The sequence below is a fragment of the Falco biarmicus genome, chromosome 1 (genome assembly GCF_023638135.1).
Source record: "Falco biarmicus isolate bFalBia1 chromosome 1, bFalBia1.pri, whole genome shotgun sequence".
Classification (NCBI taxonomy): Eukaryota; Metazoa; Chordata; class Aves; order Falconiformes; family Falconidae; genus Falco; species Falco biarmicus.
The window spans coordinates 33,241,773-33,257,353 of NC_079288.1; the positions used below are offsets into that span (position 1 = coordinate 33,241,773).

General features: G+C 63.7%; 2 protein-coding genes across 2 annotated transcripts; both read right to left on the minus strand.

Moving 5' to 3' along the window:
- Positions 1 to 687: 687 nt before the first annotated feature.
- Positions 688 to 11,081, minus strand: TRPV4 (transient receptor potential cation channel subfamily V member 4). Its single transcript, XM_056345760.1, has 16 exons — positions 11,026 to 11,081; positions 7,238 to 7,694; positions 6,166 to 6,338; positions 5,775 to 5,927; positions 5,128 to 5,268; positions 4,717 to 5,015; positions 3,961 to 4,140; positions 3,725 to 3,883; positions 3,515 to 3,607; positions 3,246 to 3,319; positions 2,970 to 3,135; positions 2,680 to 2,746; positions 2,123 to 2,439; positions 1,830 to 1,957; positions 1,493 to 1,614; positions 688 to 1,215 (listed from the first exon to the last, which is right to left on the minus strand). The coding sequence occupies exons 2-16, from the start codon at positions 7,612 to 7,614 to the stop codon at positions 1,073 to 1,075; spliced, it is 2,592 nt and encodes an 863-aa protein (XP_056201735.1). The 5' UTR covers positions 7,615 to 7,694; positions 11,026 to 11,081; the 3' UTR covers positions 688 to 1,072.
- Positions 11,082 to 12,019: 938 nt separating this feature from the next.
- GLTP (glycolipid transfer protein) lies at positions 12,020 to 15,207 on the minus strand. Its single transcript, XM_056326599.1, has 5 exons — positions 15,043 to 15,207; positions 14,111 to 14,172; positions 13,664 to 13,797; positions 13,203 to 13,353; positions 12,020 to 12,829 (listed from the first exon to the last, which is right to left on the minus strand). The coding sequence occupies exons 1-5, from the start codon at positions 15,143 to 15,145 to the stop codon at positions 12,647 to 12,649; spliced, it is 633 nt and encodes a 210-aa protein (XP_056182574.1). The 5' UTR covers positions 15,146 to 15,207; the 3' UTR covers positions 12,020 to 12,646.
- Positions 15,208 to 15,581: the final 374 nt, after the last annotated feature.

Here is a 15,581-nt window from a genome sequence, read left to right on the forward strand (position 1 = left end):
GCACTGCACCCCAGCCATGCACCACACCTGTGCACCACAGCTGTGCACTGCAGTCCTGCACCCCAGCCATGCACCCCAGCCATGCACTGCACCCCAGCCATGCACCGCAGCTGTGCACCACAGCTGTGCACTGCAGTCCTGCACCACAGCCATGCACCCTCACCATGTACTGCACCTGTACACTGCAGCCATGCACTGCAGTCATGCACCATACCCGTGTGCTGAAGCCATGCAATGGCAGCCATGCACCGCCAGGTGAGCACAGGGCCACCAGGGACAGGATCTCCCATCTCCTGGACAGAGCAGCCAAGGCCAGCAGGGCAACACAGGGTGCTGCTGCCAGCCACGACCCCCACCTGCTGCGTGGTGCAGCCCTGCAGGGCTCAGCATGCACGGGGTGCTCTGCCCTGCATCCCGTGGGCTTCTGCCCACTCTGTACCACCACAGAGCCCTGCCAGGCTGGCAGCAGGCTCCAGACTGCACAGGGCACCATGAGAGGGGCTGTCTGCAGTGAAGCATGAGTGTTGGGTGGTCATCCCCTGCTGCATGGCATGGCATGGCACGGCATGGCATGGCACAGCACAGCGCAGGGAGCAGCAGGCTCCTGCCTCCCTCCTGGAGACCTGCCTGCAGCGATGCTCTCCCAGCCGGAATCAGTCAATGCCAGGAGGAAGCGGTGGTGGCAACTCAATGTTTATTACTAAATAAATAACCATATAAATCTTGTGCAAAAATGTGTGGCAAAAACCATTGGCCTCGGTGGGCCGAGGGGGCTGTGCTCCCCCCACCCTGCCTGCAGCAGAGGTTCCCAGCACCGCACGCCAAGGGCCCCAGCGTAGCAAAGCAAGGCAGCAGCGCTGGAGCTCATCTGTGCAAGCCAGAGACCCCCAGCACTGCTGGGGCAGGGCCAGGACCCTCCGTCCGGGCTGGACACCGGCTGGCAGAGGGCCGGAGGCTGTACGAATCCCTGAGGAGCAGACAAGCACCGTCCAGCCCAGTCCACAATTCCGCTGGCCGTGCCAGGGCCATGCTGGGGCCCGGGCAGAGTCTGTCGGCTCCCAGTGCCGCTGTGCTAGAGCGGGGAGCTCGAGGCCTGGCCGTGCCACCGCTCCCGCATCTCCGTCGTCCCCACCGTCCCCAGTGGCACCACCACCTCCTCCGGCTGGCAGGTCTTGTTGAGCTCCACCACACGCGGCACCACTGTCGACCAGCGATCTGCGGAGACGGCAGGGGTTTGTCAATGTCGGGAGCTCACTCCTGGTCAACCCATGTCCACTCTGGTCAATCCCATGCCCACTCCATGGACAACCCACAAGTGGCGGCTCCCCACGCCCTGGTCAGCCCCATGTCACCCAGCCCCCAAAGCAAATCTGCTCCTGGGGCTCACCAGAGGCTGCAAGCAGCATCCCAAGGGATGCTCCCAGCCCATGGCACCGTGCTCACCTACCCGCAGCCCCCAGGGGATCCTCCCAGCCCATGGCACTGTGCTCACCTCTCCGCAGCCGGCCCACGGTGTGGGAGAAACCGTAGTACTGGTACGTCTCACTCTTGCCGGGGTCCTCGCTGATGATGCCCAGATTCTGGTTCCAGTGGGACCAGTTCACCTCATCCACCCTGCAGGGAAGGTCAGACACAGAGCGGCTGGGAGCCAGGGTGGCAGCTCCTGCATCCCTGTGCCATCCCACCACTGGCAATGCCACCTGCTTCCAGAGTAGTACAAATTACCCAGCAAACAAACACACAGTGCTGGCATCCCAAACTGCTGCTCGCTGCCATGGGAGAGGCTCGGCTGCTCCCAGTCACCAGCTCCTGACGGTGCCTGCTTTTACCTGAAGCACCAGCGGCGGTCGGGTGTCCCGTCGGTGCCCTTCCCCACAGTGACCATCTCCCCCGAGCGGAAGGCTCTCCGCAGGAACACTGGGAAGGAGCGCTCGATGTCCAGGATGGTGGTAGCCCACTGCAGGCGACACCAGGGACCCCTCAGCCACTTGAGGATGGAGGCATGGGGGCCCCTCGCCCAGGTGGTGCTGCTTTGAGGGAGCCTGGGGTGCTGTGGTGCTGTGGTTCCCCTGGGCACAGGCAGCCCCTGGAGCCCCCTGCCCAGCTGCGCCCGGGGTGGTACCTGCAGCTTCCAGATGTGCTTGCTCTCCTTGGAGACTTGGCCCACTGTCTCACCCATGAGGGCGATGAGCATGTTGAGGAGGAGCACGAAGGTGAGGATGATGTAGGTGACGAGGAGGATGATGAAGACAACAGGGTACTTGGCACTCTCGAGCATCTGCAGGTCGCCCATGCCGATGGTGAGCTTGAAGAGGTCAAGCAGGAAGGTGCTGAAGGTCTGGCTGTCCCGGCAGGAGGGGTAGGTGGGCACCATGCAGTTGGACTGCTCCTCACCACAGGACTCGCTGCTGGGACACGGGTTGAGGAGGGACACCAGAGCTGGGGGAGAAGGGACAGGGATGGCGAGTCCACAAGGGCAGCAGCAAGGACAGGGTCCACAAAGAGCCCCTACGCAGCTCCACGGTGGCCAAGGCCTCTCTACCACAGGAGGAGGCAAAGGCTGAGCCCGTGGGTGGGTAGGATGGAGTGAGGGCTCTGCAGCCCCCGGCCCAGCTGTGCCGTGCCACACCACAGGGCTCATCCTTCCCCTGAGCCCCAGCTCACCAGCTGGGCACCTACCTGACGCGTAGCCGATCATGAAGAGCAAGTAGACCAGAAGGAAGCGGAAAAGGTCTTTGAACAGGATCTGCAAAGTGATGGAGAGTTGGGTGAGATGCGCTGGTCCACGGTGCCTGGCCGTGTGCCAGGGCACCATTGCCAAGCCATGCCACAGGGACAGCCAGGCTGAGAGCAAGGCATCGGTAAGCCACCAGACACCCTAAAGAAAGCACAGCAGACCTTCCTTTGGGGCCACACATCCATAGGAGGACCAGCCCTGCTAGAGAAAACAATTTCCAACCCCACCAGACCTTCTGGATCATGATGCTGTAGGTCCCTGTCAGCTTGAGCCCCCGGGTGAAGTACAACGCATTCATCCAGCCCAGGACCAGCGCAAAGACCATGACGGCCAGGTATGCCTCGATGCCACCCAGGTACAGCCCCGCTGTGATGATCACCAGCACCGAGTAGATGAAGCTGGAGGAGAGCCAGGGTCAGACCCTGCACCCACAGCCACCACCGGCTGCTGCCCCTTGCAAGCCTGGGGGTGCAGTGGCTTGTGGGGGCCCCGGGGGTTCCCCACGTACTAGAGCAGCTGGAAAGAGCCATCTATGAAGAAGGAGTTCACACCTGGGCACTTCTTCATGAACAGATCTTTGATCTGGGGGAGAGAAGGAGAGGTTGGCGGGGCTGGGGGAGCGAGCCCCTGCTTGGCAGGGTCCCAGTGTCTGGGGGGCATCGTAGCAGGGGCGGATGCCTGGGGACATGGGGCTTGTCACTCTCAAGTTGCTCCTTGCATGGAGACCACAAGGGCTCAGCCACCCCACAAGAGGACACCCTGCCTCACCACACTGACGTTTGTGAAGAAGAAGAGGATGCCAGTGAGAAGGGTGATGATCTCCCCGGCCAGGCGCAGGTAGTCGACGGTGGTGGTGTATGGGTAGGGGGGCTGTGCAGAAAGGACAGAGCTGAGGGGCTCCACCATGCTGGCATGGGGAGACCCAGAAAACCCCCCTGCCAGGAGATGCTGGCACACGGGACCGTGCCACGGTGCCGTGGGACTCACGGGGCCCTCCATGGGACGGTAGTAGGCAACAAGGGTGAAGATGACCATGGCACAGAGGTAGGAGACCACGCTGATGTAGAAGGAGACAGCCCCAAACTTGCGCCACTTGTCACGCAGCAGCTCATTGATGGGCTCCACGGCCAACATCTCGTGGCGGTTCTGGTGGGACACAAGTGCCATCAGCAAGGACTCAGCCCCCTGCCCGCCCCCCCCAGTCTCCCCCAGCCCCTGTGCACCTCGATCTTGCTGTTGTAGACGAGGATCTCCAGCACAGACACCTCCTCCCCGCAGGTGTCCAGTGAGGAGAGGTCGTAGAGGGAGGAGTAGACGGGGCCGTACGCCCAGTCCTTGAACTTCCGTGAGAGGTGCCGGGCATCCTCATCAGTGATCTCCCGCCGGATGATGTGCTGGAAGATCTGCCGGAGGGAAGACTGCTCACCCATGGGTGGACCCGCACCTGACCTGCTCAGGGCACCCTGCTCTCCTCCCACCCCACCCCAGATGCATCCCCTCCTGCCACTGAGCACCCCAATCCACCCCCTACAGCCCAGTCGGTCCAGGGCAGTCCTGGGGTGCTGCCAGGGTGTCCCAGGGTGCAGGGACACCACTTGGGGGGCAGTCCCCAGGATGCTGCAGCTTTTTTACTGCCACCGCCGAGCCCTCGCTCCATCCTTACCACCTGCAGCATTTTTAATGAACCCCCTGCCCGCACCATCAAAGACCAGGGCAAGTCAGGGGAAAGGATGGGATGTGCTGAGGGCCTGGGGTTAGTTAGGAAAGGGATGGAATGCAACAGGGGGTTAATTAGCCAGGTTAATAAGCTGCACATCCAGGATTCCAACAGCATCTGCAGATAGAAGCCGTGCTGCTCGCTGCTGGCAGGGACGTGCACCGAGTGCGACAGAGCTCAGCCGAGAGCTGGCGGGGGCTCAGCCCTTGCAGCCGGGCAAGGCAGGGCAGGCAGCTCCCAGCTCTGGGGGGGGTTGCTGTACCCCGATCTTGCCGGTCTTGGCAGCCATCATGAGGGGGGAGAGGCCATCGTTGTTGAGCAGTGCCTCCAGATTGGTGTCGGGGAAGAGCTTGGCGCACTTAACGAGGAGCAGGTCGTACATCTTGGTGACAAACTTGGTGTTCTCACGGGTGTTGTCGGCGATGGCGACCAGGGCGTGCAACACGGTGTTGCCGCGGGAGTCCTGGCGCCGCAGGTCCGCTTGCTTGTGCCCATTCTCCGTCAGGTAGTGCACAATGTGGGGCTGGTTGGTGCAGGCGGCCAGCGAGAGGGGCAGCTCACCTGCGGGGACAACATGCCGTCGGGGCACCGGTCACCCTCACCCCGCTGTGGGAGCATCCCCGGGATGCAGCCAGGGCTCCCTGGGTGACCCGCTGGCTCCTTCCCTGCTCACCAAAGTAGAAGTAGCCGCCCTCATCCTTGGGCTGGAAGAAGCGGCCACGGGCCTGGGCGTGCACGTCTGCTCCCTTCTCCACGAGCAGCTCCACGTAGTGCTTGCAACGGCGCTCAATGGCGATGTGCAGGGCTGTCTGACCTGTGCCGCCAGCGCCCATCAGCCACCACCCTGCCCTGTGACCTCCCCCGCATCCCCAGCCTTCCTGAGGTACCTGCTGCTCCAGTCCCCAACTCCCCAAGCCCCCATGGAGCTCCCCAGGTTCCTCACAGCTCTGGTCCCCAAGCCCTTCCAGGGTCCTCCATACTCCCCAGGGTCCCCACTGCTCTGGTCCCCAACCTCCCCATATTCCTTCATCCTCCCCAGGGTCCCCACTGCTCCAGTCCCCAACCTCCCCACCATCCTCCATACTCCCCAGGGTACCCACTGCTCCAGTCCCCAACGTCCCCAGCATCCTCCCCAGGGTACCCACTGCTCCAGTCCCCAACCTCCCCAGCATCCTCCATCCTCCCCAGAGTTCCCTCTGCTTCGGTCCCCAACCTCCCCAGCATCCTCCATCCTCCTCAGGCCCCTGCTGCTCTGGTCCCTGATCTGCTCATGGTCCCCCATGCCCGGGCAGGGCTGGCAGCAGCCCGGTGCTCCCACACCTCGGTAGTAGACATCCCTGAAGGGCGAGTTGATGAACTCCCGCATGTTGCCTGTCTTCTCAGCGATGTCAAGGAGGACGGGGATGGTGTCATTCCTGCCCCCACTCAGGTTGAGCAGTGCCTTGGGCAGGCAGGTCTTCCCAGTGGAGGGCTCTGGGAGTGGAGGGTGCTGAGGGGGGCCCAGGGCAAGCCCCCCAGGCCATGGGGTGCCCAGCCCTGCACCCCTGCACTCCCTTACTAAATCCCTGGCTTCTCTCAGGCGCTGCACGCTGCAGCTCCCCATGCCAGGGCTGTGCATCACCAACCCCACGGGGACATGGTGACCACCAGTGGCATGGCACAGCCTCAGCATCGCAGGTGTCCCAGAACAGGGCCAGCCCCAGGTCCTCACCTCGAAATTCCTCATCTGTGAGGCGCTTCTTGTGGGTGAGGAGGAAGGAAAGCAGCCCATCCAGGCTGGCCGGGGACCCCCGGGAGACGATATCGAAGAGGATGGGTCTGTTGAAGACCTTGAGGACGGGGGGTGGGTTGGGAGCCGGTCCCTTCACACCCGGTGCCTGCTTCCTGCGGGAGAAGTGCCAGCACTGGGAACCGGAGCCACTGCCTCAGTTTCCCACTCGTGCAATAAACTTGAGGTTGCTCAGCTGCCGGGTAAGGACACGGGTACCTGGGGGCACCCATGGGGATGGGGCAGCACCCACAGCCACAACAGCCAAGTGCTCCCAGCATCCCACCTCCCAGTAACACCCATGGGGGCTGGTGGGCACCTTGCCAGCCAGGAATGGGTGGAGGACAGATGGTGGCTGCCCCAGCCGAGAATTTCAGGGGCTGAGGGCACACAGGGCATCCCAGCCCCCTCCACCCACCTGCATCCCTGCCCACCCAGGGGGCTGAGCTCCTGCTGGGGCACGGGGACACCCCAGCTCCACCAACCTGGGCTGCATCCCTAGGGTGGGAACATTGGCGTGGGGCCACGGTGGCCACCCCAGGTGCCCAGCACAGAGGGGCATTGTGTGCCCAGCCACAGGCTGCCCCCCCGGCTCCGGTTTCCTGGCGCGGGGAGGGTGGAGGCCTCCTGAAAAGCCCTTTCATGCCGGGAGCCAGACGGCCGCACCGGCCAGGGGAGCGGCTGGGCACACAGAGCCTCTTTCACAGCTCCAGCAAGGGGGAAGGGGAGCCGTGCTCCTGGCCCCGTGGCACCGTGGGGCTGCAGACCCCCACACCACGGCACGGCGTGGCATGGCACAGCCCAGCGCTGCCACTGGGGATGGCTGGGAGCTGCTGCCCCAGTGACACCCCCTGCCCAAACCACCCCAAAAGTGCCACTTGAAGAACCAGGGAGGGGTCTGTCCCCAGCTGCCGGGCACCTCCATCCCCACCATACTGCACCCAGCACGCCCGGGGTGCCCCCCACCCTGTCACCCCCCACCAGCACCGGGGTGCACAGGCATCCCTGTACTCACTCCACAACCCTCCTGCGCCAGCGCTTGTTCTCGCTGGGGTGGTGGCGGTAGGTGCCGTAGTCAAAGAGGGAGTCCATGGGGGCTTTCTTGGGCGCGGGGACCACAGCTGACTCATAGATGGTGGCCTCCAGCAGCTCCATGGGCTTCGGGGCACCCTTCCGGAAGGCCCCGTGGAATTTCATGCGGAGGTTTTGCTTTCCATCACCAGTGCCAGGGGGACCCCGGGCTGCCTCGGCAGGAGACAGTGTGTCCTCGCTCTCAAACAGGTTGGCCAGTGAGGAGAGAGGGAAGGAGTCGTTCTGGAGGGACCCGTCATCCCCCAGGCCCTCCCCAGCATCACTGCCACCAGCACGTGGAGGGTCTTCGGCGTCTGCCATGCTCCCTGGCCAGAGGGATGGGTGCAAGCAGCCTGCCTGGGTGGCTGCAACCCCCAGCTTCTTCCACAAGAGCAGGAGACCTGGCAGAGGAAAACCCAGTGTCACCCCCAAACAATGCTCCCCATCCTCTCCCACGGGCACCGTGCCCCAGTGCTGCCCAGCCCCACGGTGGGAGCAGGTCCCACACCAACCGCAGCTGCCCAGGGTCTTCTCCTGGCCAGTCCTGCCTGCCCTGACTCTTCTCAGCGCCCACCTACCCAGCTGTGGGGACCCCTCACGTCTGCAGCACTGCTGGCTTCAAAGCGCAGCCGTGATGTCCAAGGGCAAGCCCAGCCCTGCTGCGGTCAGCTTGGGTGCAGCCCAGGACAGGGCACAGAGCGGACCCTGTGCGCTCTCATCTGCCGCCCAAGGAAAAAAAACATTCCTGGATACACCCTGTGCCCTGGGAAGCACCAGAGGCAGCCGGGAGCTGCCACTGCAGCGGGGCTGGGAGCAGGGCTGGGGCTGGACCCCAATGTCCTGCTGCTCCCACAGCCGGGGGGCTCAGCGGGACCCGGCTCTGGGTGCCTGCGGTGGCCACGTTGGGCACCAGGAGCGGGACAGACATGGCACAGGGAGGCTGCAGCCCACAGGACGGCAGCAGCAGCGGTTAGGACAAGAAATTAAGGGTTCAGATTGCCCAGAGGGAAACAAGGCTACAGGAACCGTGCTACCAGCCAAGCACCACACTGTGCCACTGGCACCGCCATGCCCTGCCTGCCAGGTCCCACCGGGAGCATGGGCAGAGGCACAGGCAGGTGGGTGAGTGACCCTGGGCTCTCCCCAGCCCCGCTTTCCACCAAAACAACAGCCCTACAAAACACAGCAGCATTAAGGCTCAGCCCAGCTTCTGCTTCTGGGGAACTCAACTCTCCCTGCGGGTCCCAGGACAGAAAAAGCAGCCGGGAAACGTATCATTTGCTGCTGGGCTGCAGCTTTGTACAACAAGCCATAATGGCAGGCTGGGCCCTCCCGGGGCGGGCAGGGATCCCTGCTGGATAACCTGCTTCTAATTAGGCAGCGTGTCCCACCACCGCCCGGGGCAGCCCCACGATGCTCCCACAGACACAGGGGATGAGGGCTGCAAACGGCTTGGGAATCCTGCAGCAGCGGGTGGCCGGGCTCAGGCAGGGGTCCCCTCCTCCCCACTGCCCAGAGGACACTCCGCAGGTTCAGTGCAGCCCCTGGAGCTGTGGGGTGAGCTGCAGAGCCGACACTGTTTCTCCTCTTTGCTGACTTTCCTGCCATCGCCCTCTCTGCAAGAAATTCCACAGGCACCTGCCAAAGCCCACAGCTCACACACCCCGACCCTGGGGCAGCCGTGGGCCGATTTGGCCCTGGATAACAGAGCAGAGGGGATTGCCAAGCAGCTGAGCCTGTAGGCGGCGTGGGGATGGGGTGCCCGACCCCTCGGAGCTGCACTGGGGACCCCAGCCCCAGCCAAGCACAGCTGCAGGGAAAAGCCCAGCCACCCAGCAGGATGTCACACGCAGCCGGAGCCCAGGGCACAGCCAGGGAGCCACCAGCACGGGATGTGGCTCCCTGTAGGAAGCACCGGAGGACATCAGCTGGGGGTCTCAGTGGGGCAAGAGCCCAAGGGGACAGGGAGCAGAAGCAAGGGGACAAGTGGAAAGGGCAGGTGGGGCCGGGAGCTGGTTTGTGTGGGAAATGACGGCCTCGCTGGCCAGTGCCGTCAGCCCAGGCACTCCCACGGGCACAGCCACTGCCAGGAAAGGTGTCGTCAATGGGGTTTTATTTGGTTTGTTAGTTATTTGGGGTTTTATTTTTCAGACTTCCTCACCCCATGGAATAAATGAGTGCAAAGCACAGCTCGCCGTGTGCCAAGGCTCACCGGCACAGCCGCAGCTCTTGCATCCAACACAAACCCTCCCACCTGCCCCCTCAACGTGTGCTCCCACCTCTCCCCAGCTTTTCCCCAAGCTACCTCCCAGCCAGACCAGTATCCCTAGTTAGTCTCCCACTCCAGCCCACCACAGGGGCATGGACACTGTCACCAACACTTGGATGTGCAGGGACGTGCCCTGGGTAGGTGGCCGGGAGGATGCCCCATTAGCAGGTGGTCCAGATTTTGCTACATTGGTGTTCCTCAAACTAAAGTATGATGGGCTCTGGGTAGGAGCAAATCTCTGCAACCACATCGTGTTCATTTTCAGCCCCCCGGGAAACCCTCATCCGGAGGGAACCAGCCGCCTTCCAAAATAAACTGCACCGCCAGGGCCGTGCTCACCTGGGCCAGAGCCGTGAACTCAGCACGGTCCAATGGGTGAGTTGCAGAGCCATTGGTAACCCCCTCCTCAAAGCTCACGTGGGAATGCACCCAGCACTGCACCCCTAAATTGGCCAGACAGCTCAGGACGCATCCCCGGTGCTGGGGGAGCCCACGGGGCTGCACCCTGCCTGGCCCAGCTCAGCCCACATCCTGTCCTCAACCCAGGGGCTCCATCCTGCCCACATCCCCATGTCCTGCCTGGGGGCTCCATCCTGCCCTGGTCCCTGTATTCCCCCCTGGGTTCCCATGTTCTGCCCAGGGGCTCCATCCTGCCTCTGTCCCCATGTCCTGCCTGGGGGCTCCGTCCTGCCCCAGTCCCCACGTCCCCCTCCAGTCCCCATGTCCTGCCATGGGGCTCTGTCCTGCCCCCATTCCCATCTGTCCCCCCAAGCTCCGTGTTCTGCCCAGGGGCTCTATCCTGCCCTGGTCCCCATGTCCTGCCCTGGGGGCTCCGCCCTGCCCCCGTCCCCATGTATTGCCCAAGTCCCTGTGTCCTGCCCCGGGGCTCTGTCCTGCCCCAGTCCCGACGTCCCGTCCCGTTCCCTGTGTCCTGCCTGGGGGCTCCATCCTGCCCCCATCACTCTGTGTCCCCCCAGCCCCCGTGTCCTGGCCCGGGGCTCCGTCCTGCCCCGGTCTCCACGTCCCCCCCTCCCCGGTCCCTATGTCCTGCCTGGGGGCTCCGTCCTGCCACCGTCACCATGTGTCCCCCCAGGCCCCATGTCCTGCCCCGGTCCCTATGTCCCTCCCGGGTCCCCGTGTCCTGCCCCGGGGGCTCCATCCCGCTCCGGTCCCCGTGTCCCTCCCCGGTCCCTTGTCCTACCCTGGTCCCTGTGTCCTTCCCCAGCCCCCGTGTCCTGCCCCGGGGGCTCCGTCCTGTCCTGGTCCCTATGTCCCTCTCCGGTCCCCGTGTCCTGCCCGGGGACTCCATCCTGCCCCGGTCCCCGTGTCCCACCCCGGTCCCCGTGTTCCCTCCCCCGCACCCCCCCCCCTTATCCCCCCCGGTCCCGGCAGCCCGGCCACCCCCACGGCGGTGACCCCCCGGTTTAGCGGGACCCCCGCGCCCCCCCGCTGCCGCCCCGTACCGCGGCCCGTCCCGCGAAGGGTCCCGCAGGCTCCGGCGCCACCGTGTCGCCACGGGGCCGGTCCGGGAGAGCGGCCCCTCCCCGGCCCGGCTCCAGCGCCGGGACCCGCCTGCGGGACCGGCCCCCGCCCGCCCCCGCCCGGCCCTGGCCCCGACCCCGGCACCGCCCGGGCCCCCCAGACACCCCCCCTAAACAGCCCCCCCGGCACAGCCCCCCAAACACCCTCCCTAAAACAGCCCCCCAGGCACAGCCCCTGCAAAACACCCTCCCTGGAACAACCTGTCCAAGGAACAACCCTGAAGCACCCTCTGCAAAACAAGCCCCAAAATACCCTCCCTAAAACAGCTCCCCCCCAGGAACAACCCCCTGAAACAAGCCCCAAAATACCCTCCCTAAACCAGCCCCCCCCCAGGAACAACCCCCCAAAACAAGCCCCAAAGTACCCTCCCTAAAACAGACCCCCCCCAGAAACAACCCCCTGAAACCAGCCCCAAGGTACCCTCCCTAAACCAGCCCTCCAAAACAGCCCTCACAAGGAACAGCTCCAAAACCTCTCCCATAACCAGCCCCCCTGGGCACAGCTCCCCAAAACACCCTCCCTGAAACAGGCCCCCTCCAGGAATAGCCCTGAAAACCCTCAGCAGAACAGCCCCCTGAAACACCCTCCCCAAAAGAGCCCCCCAGGAACAACCCCCCAAAACACCCTCCCTGAAACAAGCCCCCCAGGAACAACAACCCTGAAACAGCCCCCAAAAACTCTACTGAAAACAGCTCCCCCAGGAAAAGGCCCCCCACCCTCCCTCCCTGAACCAGCCCCCCTCAGGAACAAGCCCTGCACATCCTCCCTGAAACAGCCCCCAAAACTTTTGCAAACAGCCAGCCTAGGCACAGCCCCCCCAAAAAAAACCCTCCCTGAAACAGAACCCCCCAGGAACAACCCCAAAACACCCTCCTCAGAGTAGCCCGTCCAAGGAACAGCCCCGAAACAGCCACCCAAGCTGAGATTACGTGAGTTTTTATTAAATTTTGCTTCCCCGCCCCACCAGCACGGGGCTTGGCAGTACCGTAAGGCAGTCGGTTAATAAGGCAACATGTGTGTGTCCCCCGAACCCCACATTGGGAAGGTCCTGGCAGCAGGGGCTCACTCCCATGGAGGAGCTGGGGTCACCTGGGAAAGTCATCAGCTCCTCCGTCACGGGTGCCGCTGGCATCATTCGGGAAGTTTCTCCCCCGGGTGCCCGTCGTCGGCACGCAGTGGGTACCGGTGCCATCTGAGAGCCGGGGCAGAGCCAAGGCAGCATTGGTGGGATGCTGCTGCCAGTCACGCTTCACTCCCCGTACCACGGCAGAAGGACTAGAAACACTTGTTTTTCCTCTTTAGTACAAAAGCTTGGGAAATCCTACGACGGCATGGGGTACAATTGGTTTTATTGCCATATTCTCAATAGAAAATTATATATATATTATTATATATTTTTTTTTTAGAAAACAGGTTATCCACTGCAGATCCAGACAAGAATCAGTCACCTGACAGCCGGGAGTTGCCCGGGCTGCCTCAGTGATTAAGACACAGGTAGCACCCATCACACCTTATTTAAGCCCTGCCAGTCCCGTGTGAGCCTCAGGCTTTGTAGCTCAGCTCGGCGTTCATCTTCGTGTACATCTCATAAATTGCATCCAGAATGGGGGTGACCCTCGAGAGAAACTGATGAATCTTCTCTATGCTTTCTTCCTCTTTGACTTCTTTACCCTTCTCTAATGCCTTCAGCAAATCTGATTTGTATGGAAGAGCGTAGACTGAGCCCTATAAAAGAGGGGAAGAAGCTGTAAGGCTCCCGCAGACACAAAGCTCTCCCCACGTGGCATGCAGGACCCTAGTCTGAGTTGTTCCCCTACGTCTCCGAGCATTCGGAGACCCTGCAGCATCATTCACGAATGCCACAGGGTCTCTGGATGCTCGGAGACACCTGGGAACAATCTTGGGTATGGTGGCTGGACCCCTGGAGAAGCAGGGATGCACAGAGAGGGTCCCCTGGGAATACTGCTCCGAATAAATCAGCAGCTTCCCATGTTTCCAAGCCCTTATTCCCCTAAAGCGCATCACTTCTCGGGGCAGCTAACGGAGCAGCTGGGCTTAAAGAAAAGCTGCTTTCCTCTGTGGGGATGCAAACTCTCACCATGAAGAGCTTCTGCAGCATCCAGCCATGGTACTTCTTCAGCGCAATCTCGTAAGCCTTCATGGCATTCACTCGGATGAGGTTCGGATGCTCCTCATCCTGCTCACCATCGGAGATGCTCTGCAGCAACACCAGCATGAACTTCAGGCCCCTGTGAGAAGAGCAGAGGTGTTGGGGTGGGAAGGGGGATGCTGCTAGGCATCCCCTGTCCTGGCACATCCAGCCCCCCAAAAAACTCACCGCCCTGGCAGCATACCCCCCCTCGCAGAGCTGATGCCTGTCCCTGCATGTTCCTCCCCACGCAGCCAGCGTGCCGGGCTGTGCTCCCCAAACCGCAACACCTCACGCTGCTCCAGCCAGCCCCAGCCCGAAGGGAGACCCACGGTCCCCGCAGCAGACTCCAGCCAGCATTCCAACATGCCGGGACACAGCCTGGAGCAGCACCCAACGCCGTGAATCACCTTTTCAACCACATCAGTGCCAGCGTCGCGCCTGTCTTGGGCCAGGCTGAGCCGTGCATCTCCTTCTCCACCTCCAGGATGTTCTGCAGAGTTTTGAACTTGGCAGGGTTGGAGTCATAAACCGCCCGGATTTTCTGAGGGCAGAGGAGGGAGGTTGGCTCCCAGGAGGTGCTGGGCAGAGCAGCAGCGGGTGGCACCGGAGAGCAGCCAGGCTGGTGCTCACCACTGCGGCGTGGGGAAACGTCGTGGTGCCTGCAGTGAGCACCGTGGCTGCTAAAGGGTGCTTTTGCCAGGGAGCCCTTTAACAAACACAGGTGACCCAGCCGAGCCGCTGCTGAGCCCAAAAGCCCCCACGGGAAGCAAAACCCCAAAGGTTTTGCCTCTCCAGTCCCACAGCATCTCTGCCCAGGGGTTCACCCCCCCAAGCCCTCCTGCACCCCTTCCTACCTTGATATTTCCAGTCAGGTCTGCTTTGACGGGTGAGTAGACAATGGGAGCCCCCAGGCAATCTGTGGAAACACAGAGGGAGGACAATTAACCATCAGGGGACTCAGGAGACACCCCAAAGTGCTGTGTCATAACCAACAAGCTTCACCTTAACCCCAGCCAAGACGTGCCAGCTCCTCAGGCATTGCACATGACCAGGACGGCCATGCCTCCCGCTGTGGCCTCACCAGTGACCCTCCGACCCCTGGCTCCGGGACAGGACCCTGGTGCCATGCTCTGAAGCAGCACGCCGGGCACAAGGACACTCTCTGCCCGGCAGGCAGCCCCGTGTCCTGCCCGGCGAGTCCTGCCGGGAGCCGTCACACAATAGGCAACATTGTGGAGGGCAGCGGCCGGCGTGCCATGAGGGCAGTCATGCCGGCACACACCCACGGCCCCGACACGGGCTGAACGGCCACGGGTGGGATCCACGGGAGCTGCCTGCCCGGTGCCGTGCCTCCGGCCGGGGTGTACCAGGAGAAGGCGGCCAGGCTCAGCTGTGGTGGTGGCTCTGCCAGGGCGTGGGGCCCCCGGGACCGTGGGACGTTTCCCAGTGGAGCTGCTCGGCGGGTTTGACGGGACCGTGATGCAACCCCGGCCCCGCCAGGCTGCTTCCCCGGGGGGGTACCAGGCACCGGGAGCAGCTTGAGCCCGGGGTGAGCATCTACCGGGGGGTTGTTGGGTGGTCACACGCGGCCCAGAACGGGGGGAGCCCCAGGAGCAAGCACCCAGGACCTGGGGGGCACTCAGGACCCGGGGAGAGGCTACCTGGGCCGGCAGGGCCCGAGGGCCCTCTGCTCGCACCTGGCCACAGCTGGGCGCGGCGGCGGGACCAGTCCCCGGTCGGGCCCTGCCGTAGCTCCCGCTCCCGCAGACGGCCGGCCCGGGCTCACCGAAGAATGGCGGCAGGTGCGCCACGGCCTCCAGGAAGGGCAGCGTCTCGATCTGCTTGTCGGCCGGCAGCGGCTTGAACTCGTGCTCCAGCAGCAGCGCCATGGCCCGGCCCCGGCTCCGCACCGGCTCCGCACCGGCCCCGCCGCCCAACCCGGCAGCGCGCTGCCCCGCCCCCGCCGCTCCAACCAATAGCCGCGCACCGCCCCCTACCCACCTGCCAATCGGGGAGTGGGGGCGTGGACTAATAGGCGTGGGCAACGCGAGGGGCGGGATCATGTTGTGCTCGGAGCTCCCGGGCCGCTGTCGGCGGCGGCCGGGCTGACCTCCCCCGCGCTGCTCACTGCTCCCCCCTCGGCCCGGTTCAGCCTCCCACTGCGGGCCCGGCCCGGCCCGGCCCGATTCAGTTCAGTTCAGCCCAGCCCCGCCCCCCACTGCGGGCCCGGCCCGGTGAGGACTGCCCGCGGGCCCTGCCGGGGCACCGGGACGCACGCACTCACACCCCAGAGCATCCCCCGCCGGGGTTGTTTACGCCACCTGT

Excerpts from the sequence above, each read along its gene's own strand:
- TRPV4 (XM_056345760.1), bottom strand. The coding sequence starts at position 7,614 with ATGGCAGACGCCGAAGACCCTCCACGTGCTGGTGGCAGTGATGCTGGG. Across the intron at positions 1,958-2,122 it reads AGCACATCTGGAAGCTGCAG|TGGGCTACCACCATCCTGGA; the intron begins GTACCACCCCGG and ends TGTCGCCTGCAG. Across the intron at positions 1,216-1,492 it reads CGTGGGCCGGCTGCGGAGAG|ATCGCTGGTCGACAGTGGTG; the intron begins GTGAGCACAGTG and ends CCGTCTCCGCAG.
- GLTP (XM_056326599.1), bottom strand. The coding sequence starts at position 15,145 with ATGGCGCTGCTGCTGGAGCACGAGTTCAAGCCGCTGCCGGCCGACAAG. Across the intron at positions 13,798-14,110 it reads ACCTGACTGGAAATATCAAG|AAAATCCGGGCGGTTTATGA; the intron begins GTAGGAAGGGGT and ends CTCTGCCCTCAG. Across the intron at positions 13,354-13,663 it reads GCACTGATGTGGTTGAAAAG|GGGCCTGAAGTTCATGCTGG; the intron begins GTGATTCACGGC and ends CTCTTCTCACAG.